A 19,859-nucleotide genomic window follows, 5' to 3' on the forward strand; every position below is an offset into this window, starting at 1 on the left:
AATAAATAGATAAAAAATCTTATGAAATAAATTACGTTACTACCCAAATGCTTCATCTCTTTCTCTCTGTCATGGTGCCACTTAACAAACCTAGATGCCACGATGAATCACTTCTACTTTTCTCTTCAAAGAATCATCTCTATACTGTTTTTATTTCATATTTTCTGCAAAATTTCAACCTAGAGTCAGTCCAATCAGGTGATAAATCTGACACTGCATCAATTTCAGAATGCTGAGAAAATCGGACAGTCACACAAATTGTGACAACATATTTATGTGTCCCAACATCAAATCAGACCGTCAGTTTTATGAGGAATTCCTCTGACATCGTCCTGAAACATTCTTCCTTTTATTCCCTTCAGTAGCTTATCAAAACCTTTATCACCCTCCTTCACCTGATGTGTCTGTATCTTACCTGTTGTCTTGAGCAGGAGCACGTCTTGTACTTGTTAACCACCAGAGGGAAGTTTAGGGAAATGAGGTATGACTCCCTCAGTCTTTCACTCCAATATCAAAAGCCTAGTGTTCTCTGCAAATACTCCTCCACTATGTTGTCGAATTTAGAAGAGACCTTGTCCTTTCTTCCAAATGTCCCTCCTTTTGTCCTCTTAACTGCATGCACTTCCTTCTTTCTCCTTGGGGATGTTCCTACATCACTTATTCCCCATCTGATAAATGTGCAACTTCACTCTTCCAACTAGTTTCTTTCCCAGCAATTTAAACTTATTCAAATTTATCTTATTAAATAAAAAAAATCCCCACCCAAATCAGACAGTACAAATAAAATGTTTTATGACAAAACCTCTCACTGCTGTTGACTGTTTTCTTTTCCCCTTTTATTCAAATTCCTTAACACAGCAGTCTGTTTCCTCACCACCTTTTACTCATCTTTTAAAACTTTCTGATTATAACATTTATCACATATAATATAAAACATTTACAATTTCAATATAAAATGAATACAAAACAAAAACAACAAATTATTCGCTATAATCCTATCTGATTGCTGCACCACTGGCATTCTAGCACATTTCCTTCTAGTCTTTCTTAGAGTTTTGTATCATGTTTTCTATTTATCATTATCACATGAGCATTGCTTAATTGTATAAACTTTTATTTAAAAACTTGATTTTTAAAAAATTTATTTATTTTCATTGTTGTTCAAGTACAGTTTTCTGTCTTTTACTCCCATCTCATAAGAACTTGATTTTAATGACTGTGCTATATTTTAATGAATACATAAACCCTAGTTTATACTACTATTCATCTATGCCCTTCACTAAAGAATGCTATGAAATTAGACTTCAACTCAACTGCTTCACTAAGCAATGACCTCCTAATTATCAAATCCAAAGGGCTCATTTCTTTCCCCATTTTTTTTGAACTTTGCAACACCTGGCAATGTTATATATGCTCCTTTTCTCAAGATAGTTTACCTTGCCTTTCATAATATCACATTTTATTATCATTTTAATTTAATTTCTTTAACCATTTTCCTCAGCAAATTTTGCTTGCTGATTTTCTCTACCTCCATGGTTCCATCCGGTTCACTTTATTCTTGAAAATTTTCATTTAAACCATGACTTCAAATAACACTTGTGCACAAAAAAATCTCAATTTGTAAGAATAATGTTTTTTTTTCTTGAATATTTGTTCTACAATCATCATAGGTAAATAAGCTTGGCCACTGGCTTAATTTTTGAAGACTCAAAATGTCTGGGTTATACCCTTGGAAAGGATAAAGAAGGGCCAATATAATGGTGTTTCTAAGTCACAAGTGACAGTATCAGCTTCAGAAATCAGACAAATAAGAACTTTAAGCCCTAATGTGGAGATAGGAAACATGATACTTACATATATTTGACTGTGTAAATAGCATTATTTTCAATAGGTAGAGAAAAATATGGTTACATTTGCATTCCAACTCACCAATTTATCAAGATGTTTTTGAGAAAGATTTCTTTTTGGCCCTCTTCTATAATAAGTCATTTGATTTATAAAATCAAGTTTGTTATAACCATGTTGCCACTGAAACACTGAAAAGTACTGAAATCAATTTAGTTTATTTTCTTTGGGTCAGTGCGAAGTAAAAAAGTACGCTATCTCATTTTCCTCCAGGTAGCTTTTATGGCAGATATTAATCATATAAACACATCTTCTTTCTCAGTGGTAGAAAGGCTTAATGTTCCACAAGGTTGGTATATTCTGTATAATGCACCCAGGCAGAATATTAAAAGCAAAACAATTTCATAACACTGAGTGCTATTACCCAAATGATACTTATACAACAAAACTATTCTATGATCTGGTACTGGTCATGATGGTATTTTCTTGAGCTGGCCAGGAAATGTTCTTCAGTCCCAACTCTTACAAGAGTTAATCTAACAAAATTAGCTACTGGTGTACTGTTTGTACTACAGGTAGAGCAAGAGAGAATAAATCTTCATAGATTATATTACAGAGCACTTTAAATGTTTATAGAGTGGCTTATCATCTTTTATCTCATTTTAATTTGAAAAACATGCTGGAGAAATAATTCTTATCCTTACTGAGCAGATTGAGCAACTAGGGCTTGAATGACTCACACTGATTTGTTAATTTTGAGTAGGAGCTCAACCCCTGTGAGTCCTGACTGAGTCAGAGTTTTCTTCTACTAGTATTTATTTTGATTTGCCATTAAATAACAATTACTTTTTTCTTTTACTCATTCCAATTAATCTTACCCACCTCATATGCATTTCCTTTTCAATAAAAAGACAAGAAAAGAGTAAACACAGCAGCACATATATATTTTTCCCCCCTACTGGCTTTACACACTTTTATTTGCTGGGTTTCATTTATTTCTACTCTATGACATATACTGCTCTAGATTTGATTTATAACAACATTATCAATAAAAAATCTAGTCAGCGAACCAGTTCAGAAGTTCAGCGGGAAATATAACTGTGGTGTCTTAGAAAAACAGCCATCCCACAGGGATACTGAACAGAGCTATGGGTCCACACAGTTGCCCTGACCAAACCTTGGGAATCTGTCCAGGCAGTGCTACTGAGTTTATATGTGGAACACTCTGAAATTTGTCCTTCGTTCTTTGCCTCCACTAAATCTTGGTTTAGATCGTCACCCCTTTACTGGGATTACTATTCATTTATTTCCTATTTTCAGAACTGTCAATTTCAATTCACATTACGCTTACAGAGAATGAGTAAGTCAAGCGTAAGTCATTACGCTTACAGAGAATGAGTTCCAGTGACGAGGAAATAGATAATACTTGAGATTCCACAGGATCCCTTAGTTTTCATTTTTAATGTCTTTTTGATGCATTTGATTACTTCAGGAGGACAGTTTTAATTAGGTATAGATTTTTCTCTTAGACTCTTTACACCCCTATTCTTTTCTTTAGAAGATGTGCTGTTTGTTATCCATCAGTACTGGTAGGAATCAACAGAAAAACAAACGGAGACAAACAGTCTCCAGAGAAGTCAAGCAATCTCACATTTGTGTCTACGGTGGTGAATTCCAAATTTGCATACATGAAGAACTTCTTATAAAATACCAATACTCTCACAACATGTATGTTTTTCCCCACTGGAACAGGTCATTACAGGTATGGACATTTAATTTAATGAAGATGCCTCTTGACTGTTAAAATTATTTCACTACATATGTTTCAAATAAACTTGTAGCTTTAGCCCAAGTATACTAAGAGATATTCCCTAAGATATACCTTCCAAAATAAGATCCCAAAAATATCCGGAATCCAACACCCCTTTAAAATGTAACTCCCATAAGCTACTAGAAATTTTACGCTTAGCAGAACAATACTTACACCAAAGTTGGTAGCGGCAAATCGATCTGAAGCAGAAAGCTGTACATTTGCTGAGACTGTTGCATGAGCATAGAAAGCATTTATATTTGCCAGCAAGGTGCTCATGATGGCAGGGACGCCAGGGCACATGTATTTGGAAGACAGACAAGAGAAATGCCTACAAGACAAAAACATCAAGAACTTTAAAATAGGAATGGATTAATTCACATAACACATAACCTCTAATGTCAGCAATGAAAGAATTCCTCGATTGCATCCCTGAAGAGGAGAAAAAATCCCATAATCTGTAATTGAAGGAGAAAGCAATTTTAGTCTTTTAAAATTTTCTCTCTTACAAATCTGAAGTGGTTAAATCAGAATGTGATTTGCCAGAGGGGTGGGTGCATAAACCCTTTCAAATGGGGGAGTGTTGTGTGCACACAGCAAAAGTGCAGTTTTCAGCAGACCCTAGCACTGTTGGGAAGCTGTAATGCAGAAGTCTCTTCTTCTCCAGCAGCTGTGTCCCTACTTATGTCAGTCCCTGAGGTGTTGTAGTTCAATCAGAATGTTATTTCACGCTCATGTTCTTCTCACAGGAAGAAAGCAAGAGGCCCTCCTTGCACCCTACATTGATTGAACAAATAAACGTAATGTCCACCTTGAGTCTAGGTTGTGAGCTTTTGTAATATAAAAACTCACAACCTTTTATAAAAAATATAAAAGCTGAAAAGCGTATCTTTCACAAGCAGTTCTGCTTTCCAAGCATTTTGCTAAAACCAGGATTTAATTAAGCAGATGACTACTGAGGGCAAGATTGAGTTATGCTAGCTTTATACTTAAAGATCATTTCTTTTAAGCCTTGAATAATACTATCATATACAGACATCAGAAGCAATAAGTGTTCAATTTTGTTATTTCTCTCAGGAAAACCTGTTTCATTTGAACTATAACAAAAGACTTGAAAATTGATAGCACGGCTTAGAGATAAAAGCAAAAAGATAAAATACGAGCAGGGGAAACAAATTTTCTGTACCTAATCTGAACCTATGTTGCTGTCATATCTTAGTAATTTATCCTCCACCTTGGCATCAGTGAATTTTGTATTGCTGAACACAAATGTGGGGCACATACATAAGTAAATGCCCTGAGTTGCACCTCAGAAGAAGTAATGGCGGTCCTGTAGATGATGACTTCTCTCCCAGGGCAGCCAAACCTCTCTCCTAGAGCTTATTGGATACTAGTCAATGAAAGTAGGTTACATTTTTAAACATAGATCTTTGAGGATCATGAATAAAAATGTGAGAGTACCATGAGAGTTACATAATTTGTGTAATTTAACCCTGGAATTAGATTACCACTGATTGCTTCTTTTAGGTCAATAATAAATATTTTGATTTCATTACATGCTAACTTAATTATAATTAATATCTATTAAGAATACTACAAATAAAATAGATATTAAAAACTGAAATGAAAAACCCACTAGTGCTATGCTTTCGCATTCCTTTTTTTCCCCCTAACAATTCATAAGTAATTATATTTGTTAGATACAAGTTAGAGGTCAAGAGTTGCAGAATATTCAATGCCCCGGGCATCTTTTACTTTTTGAGAGTTTTCAGCTAACAGGCTTCTACATGGTCTTCAATTTGGCAAAGTGTCTACCTCTGAGTTTGTGTGCCCTTTTTTTTATGCGTGGTGACTGCCAAGGCAAACTTTCTTGCTTCTAAAGATCTCGAAAATCATTTCCAGTTAAAGGCTGCAGTTTCAATACTACTTAAATTATCCTAAAGGGAAAAGAGGAAACAGGATTAAATGTACATTAGCAATTTACATGACTGAGTGTATCCCTGCAGCAAACCACCCCTTCAAAAAGTACACCTTTAAATAAAATAGGTCAAAAAGTACTACTGTAATTTCTAGAAATGCTTAACAATTCCCTGAAAGGACTTGATTAAAAGTACTTAATTAATAAGGTTAAAATCACTCGACTTCATTTTTACAAGAAAATGTGGTTAGTGTCAAATCGATTTAGCAAATAACAATTGCAAATAACAAATAGCAAGTAACAAACTCCAAAAAGATGATACTTAAATTGCTAATAATGAGATTGTTCCTGGCAGGTTTTTAGATGTAGCAGCTGCTACAACACTATCAACCAGAATTCTCAAAATATTACTGGAAAAATACTGGGAAAGTCATGTGTACTTCAAATAACACATCTGGATCCAGCTCACTTGCTAATATTTTGTAGACATCATAATGGAAAAAATCATCCAACTCACCTGCCTTTTCATCAATAATCATTCCAAATAACACCTGTCTTGAGGTTTTTCAAAAGATGGAAATGCCTTTAATTAAGTAGATTTAGAAGTCAATTATTTTTTAATGAAAATAAGAGCAGGGTGATTAGAAGAAACAAAAGACAATGATTCTTAGATCCTTTTAAGGGTTTTCAGAGAAACAATGCAAGATGAGAGAAAAGACCATCTGTATTTCTGATGTTTGAAATACCAGAGTAAAACAATATTTATCACATTTGCTCCTGAGAATTCAGATTAGCATGCCATTCAATAATAAGTAAATTATTTTATCCATCCTTGTCACCAAAGAGGGGCTCGAATATTTAAGGATGACTTCTCTTTTGGCCAAAAGCATCACAACTTTTCACAGATGCCATGGAATGCTCAAGCTCAGTTATAGAGGTTGCTGAGGGCAGTGGGGTCAGACAGGAAATGCAGTGTTCAGGGAAATGAAGGAACTCGAAGAGAAAGTAATGATGGGATGCGCAAGCTGCCCATTGGCTTTCTCTGACACTTCTCTTCTATGCCTGAATTAGGTCCCATGAATATGCTTTTACAGTGTTCATGCATAGCTCTATTATGCTGTCTTGTTATTATTCAATGTCTGCTTCCTGTTCTCCCTAATTTAGAAGCTCACTGCGTACAGAAGCTGTCTTTTATTGTTGAATCCCCATTGCCCTGAGTAAGTTGTTTTACTTAGATACACAGAAAGTATCTGTTGCATAAACTGTATCTTCTGAAATGTGGGTTCTATAAGAAACTGGACCTTACCTTCTTCTTCAGTCATGTATTCTCAGTGCCCAGAGAACTTCCTGGAATATGTATGCACTCAATAAATATTTCTTAAGGGAATGAATGACTTCATTGAGCAGCACTCTACTTAGAAAGCAGGCTGATGATGGATCAAGCAACTAAAATAGATTAGTGGCTTTAGGTAAACTATAGTCCAACCATTCTGGTTCAAATATAAATTAGGTTAAGATGAGCACTACCAAAGTATAGGTTGTTAAGTACACAAAAGTAAAAACAAAAACAAAAACAAAACAAAACTTTGACCTAATGCTTTTCTCTTATTTGATATTATGGAGTCATGGCTATATAGTCTAATAAAATCTCAGATTTTTATAAGACAGCTTGGGCTTCATTTTATAATAAAAGAAAGACTCATTGAGTACTCAATTAAAATGTATTTTCTTGACGGAGATCATCGCCAGGAGACAATTTAATCCTTAAAACTTGCCATGTGTTCAGAGGTGAAGAGTTGTTCTGTCAGAACACTGTTAATAACGTGTATGTTTGTGTAAATAAATGAAAAGCATCAAGGACTCTCCAATTCTTATGATGGAAACAGGATCTATACCCAGCCTCATAAGGCTAAATACATGGAATAGCATGCTGCTTTGAAAAATAGAACACATTCTCCTAGTTACTGTCAGCAATTGGACTAGAATAAACGAAACCAATTTTGTTTTAGATGGATGGTTGCATTTGCCATATGAAAGCAAATCTTCCTGGTCCTTGACAGATCACTTGTCCAGACAGGAAATTGCAAGCTGTTTCCTTTTTCTCAGGAATCCTCCAAAACAAAAGATGCATTTTTAATGCAACAAATAAGGCTCATAAAATGTGTTCTCATAGAAAATGTTCTGTGGTAAAAAGAAAGAGCATTTCCAAGTAAGTAGGAGGTATCTTGGAGGACCGGGCAGTTCAGTATTAATAGTCAGGTTATTTACTAGAAAAATAGATTCAGCCTCTTTTGTATGATGAGAAATACACAAGAGAAAAATTAATAATGTACAACCAGACTCCCTGACTTAATATACATATTCATCTATGCTCCAAATTTATCTTCGAAGATATGGGAGTACGCCTAAAGAAACCAAGCGACCTCTAATGCACGAGGGAGGTTATGAAGTTACCTGGGCATTTAGCTAAATATAAGGGGACTTTCCCCATGTCTGTGTTTTTAAAAATTAAGGGGAAATTCTCCTTTTTATTTTTTAATTTATTAATTTTAGGGAGAGGAAGAGAGGTAGAGAGGGAGGAGAAAGAGAAGAGGGGGAGGGAGGGAGGGAGAGAGAATGAGAAAAAGAGAGAAAGAGAGAGAGAGAGAGAGATTTTTCCACTTATTTTTTCACTCACTTGTTGATTCTTAATATATTCCCTGGCTGGGTATTGAACCCGCAACCTTGGCTTATTGGGATGACACTCCAACCAACTGAACTACCCACCCAGAGCCAAGAGAAAATTCTTCTAAGATAAGTTTGCCATATCTAGTTGTGTGATGCTGTTGGTTGGTTGGTATTCTGTATGGTTTATTTTGGTTCCCTGAAGCAAGGTTTCAAAACAACAGAAAAATACTGACTCAATAAGCAACCAGTTTAAATTCAAAGATATAGTTGGTTATTCAAAAACTAGTTTTTGTTGCTTTGTCGAGTTACTCACTGGCTTACAGTAGATTAGGACTCAAGTTACAGATAAATTAGAAAAGTATTATTTGGAAAATATGATCAAAAGCAGCTCTGAAAGTTATATTTTGCACTGGACAGAAGAATATTAGTACTCTGAAACTTGTTCAAATTACTAGAAATGATTAATCAATATGATATGCTGTAAAACACTTAAATGCAACATAAATGGTAAAACAAATACCTTTGTCAACCTAATTAAAAATTTTGGTTTCGCTTTGCTTGCTCTTGGCAATTAAAACTGTCTTACATGAAGATATATGCCAGAAGTTGAGAATAAATATAATTTTATAAATATGATGATACATATAATATTAACATATCAACATAAAACATGTTTTCCTAAAAAACAATTTTCAACTAAGGAGCACCAATGAATAATAAATTAAGAGATCATATGTATGACCTTTATGTTGACAATAAAATTTTTAGAGAGTTATGAGATTATTAAATTGATCTTAGCAATACGTTTTTGGATATGCCTCTTTGGGCAAGACTAACAGAATAAAAAAAATACAAATGGGACTACAGCAAAGTAAAGCATTTTTGCACAGTGAGGGGAATCCTCAACAAAACAAAAAGTATTGAACTTTTTGTTCAATAAGTTTTGAACAACTTACTGAATGAGAGAAGATACTTGCCAATGGTATCTCTAATAGAGGGTTGGTATCCAAAATATATTAGACTAATAAAACTTAACACCAAGAAAAGTAAATAAAATAAAACAAAACACAAAAACTGTATGATTAAAAATGGGCAAAGGACATGAATAGACATTTCTCCAAAGAGGACATATAGATGCTCAATAGACATAAAAAGATGCTCAATATCATATAATCACCAAGGAAACTGAAATTAAAACCATAGTGAGCTACCACCTCATACCTGTCAGAATGTCTATCAGCTAAAGGACAAGAATGTTCATAAGGACGTGAAGAAAAGGAAATCCTTGTGAACTACTGGTGGGACTGTAAATTCGTACAAGCACAATGGAAAACAGTATGGAGTTTCCTCAAAATTTAAACACCAAACTACCATATAACACAGCAATTCCACTTCTGGATATTTATCTGAAGAAAATAAAACAGTAATTTGAAAGGATATATGCGCACCTATATTCACTGCAGCATTATTTATAATAACCAAGATAGGGAAGCAACCTAAGTGTCCACTGATAGATGAATGGATAAGGAAGTGGTACCTATAGACAGTGGAGTATTAACCATAAAAAATAAAATCTCCATTTGCAACAACACAAATAAATCTAGAGAGTATTATGCTGAGTGAAATAAGTCAAACAAGAAAGACAAATACCATATGATTGCATTTACAAGTAGAATTTAAAAAATGCTAATAAATCAACAAAATATAAACAAACTCATAATCACAGAGAACAACCTGATGGTCATCAGATGGAAGGAAGGTTGGGAGGATGGTTAAAAAAGGTGAGAGGATTAAGAAGTGCAAATTCCCAGTCATAAAAACAGTCACAGGGATGTACAATATAGCATGGGGAGTATAGTGAATATTGTAATCACTGTGTATGGTGTCAGGTGGGTACTGGCCGTACTGAGGTGATCATTTTATAAGTTATATAAATGTCCGATCACTATTTTGTACACCAGAAACTAATATGTCAACTGTAATGGAAAAATAAGTTATTTAATAAAAAGTTATCAGATTGTCAAAAAACAGGATTTAAAAGAAAAAAATTCTGGTGAGATGCTAAATTTTGTACTGTCAAAAAAAATTACGGTGGATAGAGTTAGAAAAGAAAAATTTTCTTCAACACTGTGGTATACAAAAGAGAAACCAGAATTAAGTCTGAACTCAACTCCACTGAAATAAAAAATGTTAAAGATTTTAAGACATGAGACAGGCTATGGAAAGTAGAGATTCTAAGAGCTGAAGTGGTGGAATCCTAATCATCTGTATTTGCTAACTTGTATATAAAAAAATATATACTTTTTCTAGCTTTAAGACAGCAGGTCGAATTACAAGTTGGAGCAAGGCCCCTCTGCCCCAGTTAGAGTTCTTCCCTCCCACAGAGACTGGGAGGCAGGGACTATGTTTACTGATGATTATATTAGAAAGGGATGGATGGCTCTCCCATGTCCTTGAGAAAGCAGTCCTGGGTTGTAAAACTGGCAAGAGTCTTTTTAAAAAGTTTACATCTTAACAGGTCAGAAAATAAATTTACAAATCTAAGTTTTCTAAAGTAAATGCTCTAAGAAAAGGGGGGTGAGAAGCCTCTGGAGTTAGGTCTCTGGCTTCCCTACAACCAAGGTGAGAAGGAGATCAGAGGCCGAGAGGCAGAGAGAAGCTTTTCTACAGTTTTGTCCAGTGAGGGAAATGTTAAGGCCATCTTGGCTCATACTTAAGGGTAAAGGAACCATTTAATAAATAAAAATATCAATATCAAGTCAAATGTATAACCACAACTAGATATAGTCTACCACATTCTGTCATCGTCAAAGTGTAACTGCCAATCCATCACGCATGAAAATAAGGCGCCCTTTTCCTCGTGTCTGTCTGCCCCGCTTTCGCTCCTAAGCCCAGGGTGGGTGGCGATCTAAGGCCCACCACCAAACCCAGCCTGCAGTTTGGTTTTTAAAATTAAGTTTTATCAGGACACAATCATACTCCCTTGTTAACTTCAAATCTATGGCTGGTTTTGCCTTGGAAGTGCAGCACTGAGCAGTTGTGGCAGTGATTTTAGGGCTCACAAAGCAGGAAATATTTACTATGTGGCTGTTTATAGGGAAAAAATGCCAACCCCTGTTTTAGACAAGTTTGTGGAGTGAGCAAGGGCTGAGTCTTAAAAATATGATAAAACCCTGTTTATATGCAGGTCGCTTGGTATCAATATGTATTTAAATTATTGTTATTGTTTATACATGTTAAAAAGTAAGAAAAATACAAGTCATGAAATAGAGAGATGATTCTTCTCTTTAACTAGCATACCTTTCGCATTTTTTCTGTTAATGGTTATGCTTCTCTGAATATACAAAACATGAAACTGAAAAAAATTGGAATCAGTTCGCAGAGATATTTTGCAATAAATGTAACTTTCTTTTCTTTTACTGGGATTCTTTCCAAAAGTTTTTTTTAAATATAGCTCTCCTTCAGCAGAACACACTTTGTTCACTGTACATTCTTAATAATGATTGCATTTTAATTGCACTTAAATTCATACTGGGTGTTCTGCCGAATTATTATAGCCATTGATGTGGGACAGAGCAGATGCCAAGTCCCAGACTCCACTATCGCTACTCAGTTATAACATATGTATCCTCAAAAGGAGTGAGCTCCCTGTTAGTGGACATGAGCAAGCAGAGGGCTAATGACCACCAGTCAGGAATGCAGTACTAGGGTTTCCTGATTTGGAGGGAGGCTCAATTGTGTGAATTCTAAGTTTCTTTTTGTGTCTAAGAATCTGTAGGTCTTTATTATTTAATATTAAGAATTCTATAAACTGAAAAAGCATATACTTTATCAGAAACTTGAAAGAAATTTGCACATGCTATTCTAGAATTATGACAGGTGACTAAATGCTAAAAACAGTAAACTTTGAAGAAGAACACTGACTTTGGTCCAGTACATATTCATCATTTAAGTGGTTGAAAATGATTGATTATCTGGGCCAGCATCTACTCAGCTCATGTGAAAAAACATCTTATCATTAATATGAAAAAACAGTCTTCATATATGTACATAAATAGTTCACATATTTTATATAGTCTACATCTGAACAAAACGCATTTACAGACTTAGACTAGGTTTCAAACTATAATCAAGTATTAACCCAATCCCAAACCCTAACCGAGACTCCTCAGTAAAGGTTATACATGTGTGTGTCTGGCTCACTGCTGTAGTTCCATATTTACTGCAGTGTTTGGGCTCTAGGGTTGCTCAGTAAATCTCGGTTCTGCTGAATTAGTAGCAATGATACAAATATAGGAAGGAATGATATAATCTAATGTTAGGGTCAAGGCATCGTAATGGCTCTAGATGTGTCCTGGACACTAACAGGCTTTGTAACCTTGGACAATGCACTTCGATCATCAGGCTTTAGCTTTCCCAGATAGCAAATAAGGCATTGGTTCCCAAACTTAAGAGAGAATGAGAATTACTTGTAGGGCTTGTTAAAACAGAGATCATTGGGCCCTGCCCTCAGAGTCTGATTCTCTAGGTCTGGAGTAGACTGGTTAATTTTGCATTTCTAAGTTCCCAGGTACTGCTAACTCGGTTAGTCACAGGACTAACCACATTCTGAGAACACAATAAGGCCTGGGGAGTAGATGTGGTGAATTCATACTTTATACTTTATCCTTCATATTTTACAGCTATGAGAAAAAGGGTAGCTGGCACATTAAAATATAATTTTCTATTTAATCAAAATTTTGATTAAATTAGAAGAAGGGATATGCATGCTTTTTAAAAAAGGTTTCAGAAGAGATTTTTTGAACATATAAATGGTTTATGGTACTTACGTCATAGCTTGATAAATGGATTCAATTCCGTAACGCATGGCAAATTCATCAACTATTTCTTGGGAAGCGTCATCAAAGAAAACCTTCCAGGCTTCATCCCCTCTGACCTCTGGAATTTTCACTGCGCCGTTAGATTTCACTTCAGTCAAGTAATGGAACAGATTCTAAAAGTAAGTGGTTTTCAATTGTTCAGTAGTTTCTCAGAATAGGCCAGAAATATTTAACTGTGACTCTCAGTAAATTATATCTACATTGTGACTGAGCCTTATGTTTCACAGCATCTATAGTCAGTATGAATAGGTTGGATATTTATTGTAACTAACCTCATCTTTACACAAATACTGATTTTATTTCTGACTGGGTCTATACAGAATCAATTATTTAAATGTTTCATACATACCAAATCATTTGAGAAGAAAATAAAAGTTTTGGCATGCAAACATTTCTAAATGCTAGAACATATTTTGCATTTGTGGGCTCTGATTAAATTTTAGAGCCCTGTGTGAATAATCTACTTTTGACTGTTAATACGGTTATAGGCATATAGATGATAATAAAGAACTTTGGCTGCAAAATGGTAGAATCAGGGCAATAAACTGAGGTTGAAAATGCATGTTTGAGAACTCTATAATAGAAAAACTCACTACATACAATCCCTTTTTGCTTCTAACAAGTTAATAAGTTTAGGAACTGCTGTATGGATGTAGCCTGGATCACTGGGTCTTGAACTTAAGTTGTTTTTTGTTTTTGTTTTTTTGGTTCTTTGACAAGCAGACAAGACTCTGGAAAGCAAAACATAATGCTGCTTCCCTTAACCAAGTCTTCTTTGCCTACACTTTAAGGCTTTCCATCTTTCCAGTTCAAGAAAATTTTTTTATTGGTCTGAAAACTTAACCACCTGTTTTGAAGGAATGATATTCAATAACACTTGAAAGATTATAGTCAGGAATTTAAGCCTATGCCCTATATCTAATTACTATATAATGTGTAAAAAAAGACTGAGATACTATTCCTCATTCCTTCTTTAGTAAAATGGAGGTGCAAATAATTACACACAAATTTATGCATATGTGTTTAGAAAAAATAATATGCAAAGATTCTCTCAGCATTTTTTTTCTATCTTAGGTAGGTACTTACCTCTTTGGACACAGGGAGAAATGTATTCCTTAGCTCCTCCTCATATTTTTGGATACATGGGACAAGTGTCATTTGTATTAGAGAAAGGTTTTGGTAACACCTCTAACTAAGCTCTCAGATACAAGCATCCAATAGAAGCCCGTGATTGTATGTCTGTGTGTCTACACTGAGGTAAAAAGAACTGGTGATTCTGCCTGTCAGAACCAAACTGGGTGGTCTCTCCCTCTCTCTAACCCAGCCAGGCTCTGCTCTGCCTTTTGGGTCGGTATACTGACTGCTACACTTGGGTAACTGCAGTCTGACACTCTGCATACCAGATGGGTTTGTGGAAGCAGAGATAGAACGGAGGAAGGCTCAATATGCATGAAGACCTTTGTTGTTCTCAGAAAAAGGAAGAAAAAATTACTGCTTATTACATTGGCTCCCAAAAGCCATTGATGCAACATCAGCATTTTTATATTTCTAGTTGTAAATACTCTTCCTTAAATCTTTAATAAAACGTAAACAGTAACTCAGAGTTCTCAAAAACATTCCTGGTTTGGATCCTCTCCCAAATTATGGAAGTAATACCATATCTTGGATGCTTCCAAAATATTTGTCATAACTTCTTATTTCTTCAATAAATGCTTTTTGACATTCTTTGTTCTCTTGGAAGAGTAGTCATTTCATTTGGTCTACTAATTCACTAACTCATTGCCTTGTTTATTACTACTTGCCTCATGTGTTTGCTCTGAACTCTCACTGAAGGACACCAGCTAGGTCATTACTGCCGTGGTATCAAGTAAGAACTGCAGAAACAACTCCACAGAACTAACTTGATTCCATATTCTAATTCAAAAATTTTGTTTTATGTTTCATGATCAAGGCCGATTTCTTTTCTAGGTTTTATTATTAATAAAATTCACTTTACTTACCTCATGTAAACATGTATATTGTATGTGATATGGAGCAACCTTCTCCTCTCCTTTTATTTCCACATTGATTTTTAATCGAATGGCCCCGGAGACAGCTGACTTATCTGTCCGTTTCTCTAAAGCAAAAAAGTAATTGGTCAGTCGTTTTTGACAATACCATATTTCTCATACAAGTTCTCAAAAGGTTTAAAAGAGGCTCACATTGCTAAAAGCCATTTTTCTACATCTAGCATGATTATGACCTAACCAGATGATCCTGCTAAATACAATTGAAAATAATGTGCCTACTGTGTCACTCTGATTATCAAACTGCATTTATAGACACTTCAAGAAAAGCTTATCAGAAAACCTTGGCATTCTGATATAAATTTCTGTGTACTTGATTAGCTTATATAATAAAATAAAATTATTTAGGCAAATAAAAGCAATATAACTTAAAGATAAAATTAACCAGGAAAGTAATTTATCTGAAGGCTTCCACTTCTCTTTTGTGCTTGAAAAGATGAGTTAAAACTCTGGCTAATAACAATTAAACATATATATATATATATAAAATGTAAGATATTTACAGGGTCTGGCAGAAGTAATGCCTGCCACCTGCTTGACTGTGTTGACTGTGGTTGGTAGGGTAATCATATGGGTGTAATAATTTATAGTTTTAATTTGAACATTTCACTCAAAATGTTATATGTGCACTGAGTGTGCTGTCACTATATTATAGAATTACATGCTTATGATTTTGTAATAAAAGATTTTGGGATTAAAAAAGGTGCTATTTGTGCCAGATCCTGTATATAATGGACTGTGTGTGTGCAGAGAGTAAGCATTTTCTTCATTAGTGATTTATAAAGACCTACAGTCTATAGCCTGTGTTTGACTGTTGGATTAACTGTTTATTTAAATGAAATCAATCTGTAGTTAATTCAATCAAAATACTGTGTATGCACACAGACATGTCAAGTATAAACTGATCAGTAGCTTTCACAGAAATAGAGTGTGAATTCTCAGAGTGTAAAAGTAGCAGGAGACCTGCACTGGACACCCACTCCACAGAGGAAACTTAGACAAGCTGACACACTCACAAATGAAATGTCAGGGGTCAGAGTGCCGCAAAGTCAGTGGTGAAGACTTCCTTAATTGACCTTCTTTCTAAGTATAACTATTTTTAGCCATGGGATAAAGTTAACTCACGAAGTCTGCTTTTTCTAATCAAATGTCTGCTGACTTTTGATTGTTAATATTTAGTCACTGTGTTGTAAAGATTCTTCCCTTAGGAGTTTCTCTTACTGACTGGGAGATTGTGGATTCTCAATAAATCCCAGTATTAAACTTCCCTGCTGGGGAGAAAAGAAATTTGAGTCCTAGGGCTTTTAAATTTTATTTTATTTTTATTTTTTAATCACAGACCACTTTTTTCCCCCAGAACCCCAAGAGAGCATTACTGGATCTTCGATTTTAATTGTCATTGTCCCAGTGCATCCAGGGGACACAGGCTCTGCATGGACGCCAAGGATCTTAGCCAAGCTCTCCTCTGCACGGTGGAATGAATTCTAAGCGACAAGGAGTGACGAACTTTGTACCAAGAATGAAAATATGGTACTTATGTGGATTGAACCACTGAAGGATTTGACACAAAGCTAAAATGTGCTCAATCGCTCCCTATTTTAAAAGGTTGGACACAAACAAGGAGGGAATAAAGTGCGAACTGTGGCTGAGCAGGTGAAGTCTGCCATGCTCTGTCACATCTGTTTCCTCTCCAGAGTGTGAAGGGCAGTTGCAGCATGAGGGCTGTGTAGCGGACTTTACTAACAGCACATTCAAACTCCTTGGCAAATTAATACTCTACATGTATGTTTTGTCAAAGGAACAATTTGAGAAAATTCTGTTCTAATTGCCTCAAAGTCATGTTAACTTATTACAGAAAAAAAAGTCCACGTATAGGCAAACCTCTTTAATTAAAATGCAATTTGTCAGTTTGCCCTTGCTTTAAATCTCTATTTTCATATATAGAGCTATTTTATAGTATAAACAAAACATGAAAAGATGACCGTTATAACCATGGTAAAAATTTTTTGCTGATAATATAGATGCACCAACTCCCTTTAAGAAACACTTCTTTAGGTTTTATTTTTATAATGAATTCTTAGTCTAGCTTCAATTTTGCGTACAGGTAAGTTATACATTGCTCCTTCTTTAAATTATGATATAATTTAGAGTTTTATTAATTCTGTGACCTTATCCCTTTACTTTGCGAAGTATTATATCACTTAAAATATGTACATTAAAAAAATCCCAGAAGCACTGTTCAATTTGCTAAAATATATTGATAGCCTAAATGGAAAAGAAGACTCTTTGTAATCTTGGACTATGTAACCCCTCTTTGATTCACCACCAGTACTTAAAAATTTAATGAAAACATTTCAAAATATCATGATTAAGAAATTTTGGATCATGTTCTTTATAGAAATAGAGGTTATCCATATTTTCACTATTTTTAAATCAGAACTAAAGTTTCTAGGTTATTATTCTAGTAAAAGTTGAATTAAAATTTATCTTTAATTATTGGTTACATAATAAAATTTCATTAATCTTAGCAATTAAACACACTTTCATCCTCATTGTTAGAGTAAGCATAAGTGAGTTGACATTTATATCACCACTTGAAAAGTTATCCAAAGTAAACTTTTCCATTATTGCTAAAATTCATTAAGAGACCAAAAGGAAGTAAGTCAAGCAGTATTAAGTCATAGGTTGATTATTGCATTTTTGATACATTTGCCAAAGGTTTTTGGAGCTACGTTTTCTGATTTAAAAGTTAAGAATGTTATAGTTTTCTCCCAAAAGACACCAGTTGATTCTTTGAAAAGACTTTTCTATTTTCATCTCAAACTTACCAATCTCTTCCAATAATACCAAATCTGAAGGAATAGTTATCATCTTTTGTTTCAAATGAAACTAAACCATATAAAGTCCAATATAAGTTGCTAGAAGAACATTGATTATTTTGTATCTATTTGGGAATAGAATACATGTCACACACACCCTGCCATTTTATTTAACTTTTTATCAGATAGTCACCTAAGTTGTACCAGACATCCATTTCTCCACTCAGGGTCCTCACTTCTACAATCGTTTGTCCCAGAAAATCATCTGACTCCTTTTTGAAATGTTGCTTGACTCTGGATTTGATGTCATCATCTTCATCCCACACTCTGACTTTGATCCGATCTGTGGAGTTATGGCACTCACTGAAAATAAATGTGGGTAAGTTAACAGCCACTGATAACTGCCCTAAATGACATTTGATGTTAGCAACTTATTTTACGTCTACCCAGTTCAGAAAGGTATACTACATATTACATAATAAATCAGATTTCCCACTGACCCATTCAATTCGTGCATTTTGTAGGTATCAGGGATGTTGAGGGAAAGTTGTATTAGTTAAATAATGTTGATTATAGGAAATCCTACCCCATTCAATCCTACTTTCTTTAACTGAACTAGATGTAATCAAATTTTGGTCAGAAAGATTTGTTTGGGGTATTTTCACTATGACATATTTCTTATTCAGAACAGTTATCTGCAACAACATATCTATGCACAGAAAATTCTGCACTATAAATATAAAACTAATTTTATTAGGCTGGGTATGAAAAAGCAGACATCTATTTCCCTGATAAGCCAAAATTCCCAGTAAGCATATAATATATTGTTAAGTCATATAGAATTAGAGCAAAATCCTTTCATTTTTAACAATAAGCTGCGCATTTTAGTCCATTCCTCATTGACAGGATTCCTCTACCTTATCTTGCTGAAGTAAACTATTAATACTTAGTATTGGCCATACACATCATGGTCTTTGTTAACACTATGCTTTTTGTTTATACTCTTATGATTTTCTTCCTGCTAACTAAACATTCTCTAAGAATTGACTAATTGCCTGACCTTTATAATATTTTCTACAGGTTTTTGAGCCAGTATAGATCAACACTGAGTTCCTAATTTACTCTGTACGCACATTCACTTTAGTGAATGGGGTCTTTAACCTGGGGTCAGTGAATGAATTATGAGCATCACTGAAATTGGATTTAAAGAAATTAAAAAACAACTTAATCTTTATTTTCCTTCAATTATGAATATAGGGATCAAACCACAGCAGTTTTATCAGTACCTATAAGATTTTCTTACCAATATAGTTACTTAACATTACATGTGTATGGAACTAGATATGTTATTGTTAACTATCTTTACTGTACTAAAACTACATCAGTATAATTGATTTTATTTTTAATTCTACGTATTTTTTATGCATTTAAAAATATACTTTTGAAAAAGGGGTCTATAGCCTACACCAGATTGCCAAATGAGCTCATGGTGCAGAAATTATTTAAGAACTTCTGACAGTTTACTGTCTCTTTCATTAACCTAGGAGGCAAAAATAATATAGCATATACAAGAATGAGATTTCAGGTCCCACACGCCAATGTGCAAAATCATAGCTCCACTATTTCTGCTTAATGTGGGAGTTTTCAACACGGAGAATTCTGGAAATTTCTGGGACATTTTTGGTCCCTTCAACAAATATCAAAGGGCACTATTGTCATTCAATGGACTAGGTAAGGGAGCAAGACACCCTACACCTGAAAAACAGTTCACATTATTTAAAATGACAAGAAGACATTGATGAAGATGTGAAACCCAAACCTCAGCTTGGAGCTTAACTGTACATAAAAACACCA

At 34.6% G+C, this 19,859-nt stretch overlaps 1 protein-coding gene across 2 annotated transcripts in view; it reads right to left on the reverse strand.

Moving 5' to 3' along the window:
- The window catches only part of UNC13C (unc-13 homolog C), a 491,690-nt gene that overhangs the window by 238,950 nt on the left and 232,881 nt on the right, over window positions 1-19,859 (reverse strand). For both annotated transcript variants that reach the window (XM_053670097.1, XM_053670096.1), the window contains 4 exons: window positions 18,199-18,368; window positions 15,121-15,236; window positions 13,070-13,233; window positions 3,830-3,986 (listed from right to left, as the gene is read on the reverse strand). In XM_053670097.1, the coding sequence (XP_053526072.1) occupies window positions 3,830-3,986; window positions 13,070-13,233; window positions 15,121-15,236; window positions 18,199-18,368 (607 nt within the window). The remainder of the gene's footprint in view (window positions 1-3,829; window positions 3,987-13,069; window positions 13,234-15,120; window positions 15,237-18,198; window positions 18,369-19,859) is intronic.

The sequence above is a fragment of the Artibeus jamaicensis genome, unplaced genomic scaffold (genome assembly GCF_021234435.1).
Source record: "Artibeus jamaicensis isolate MK-2021 breed Jamaican fruit bat unplaced genomic scaffold, CSHL_Jam_final contig_548, whole genome shotgun sequence".
NCBI lineage: Eukaryota > Metazoa > Chordata > Mammalia > Chiroptera > Phyllostomidae > Artibeus > Artibeus jamaicensis.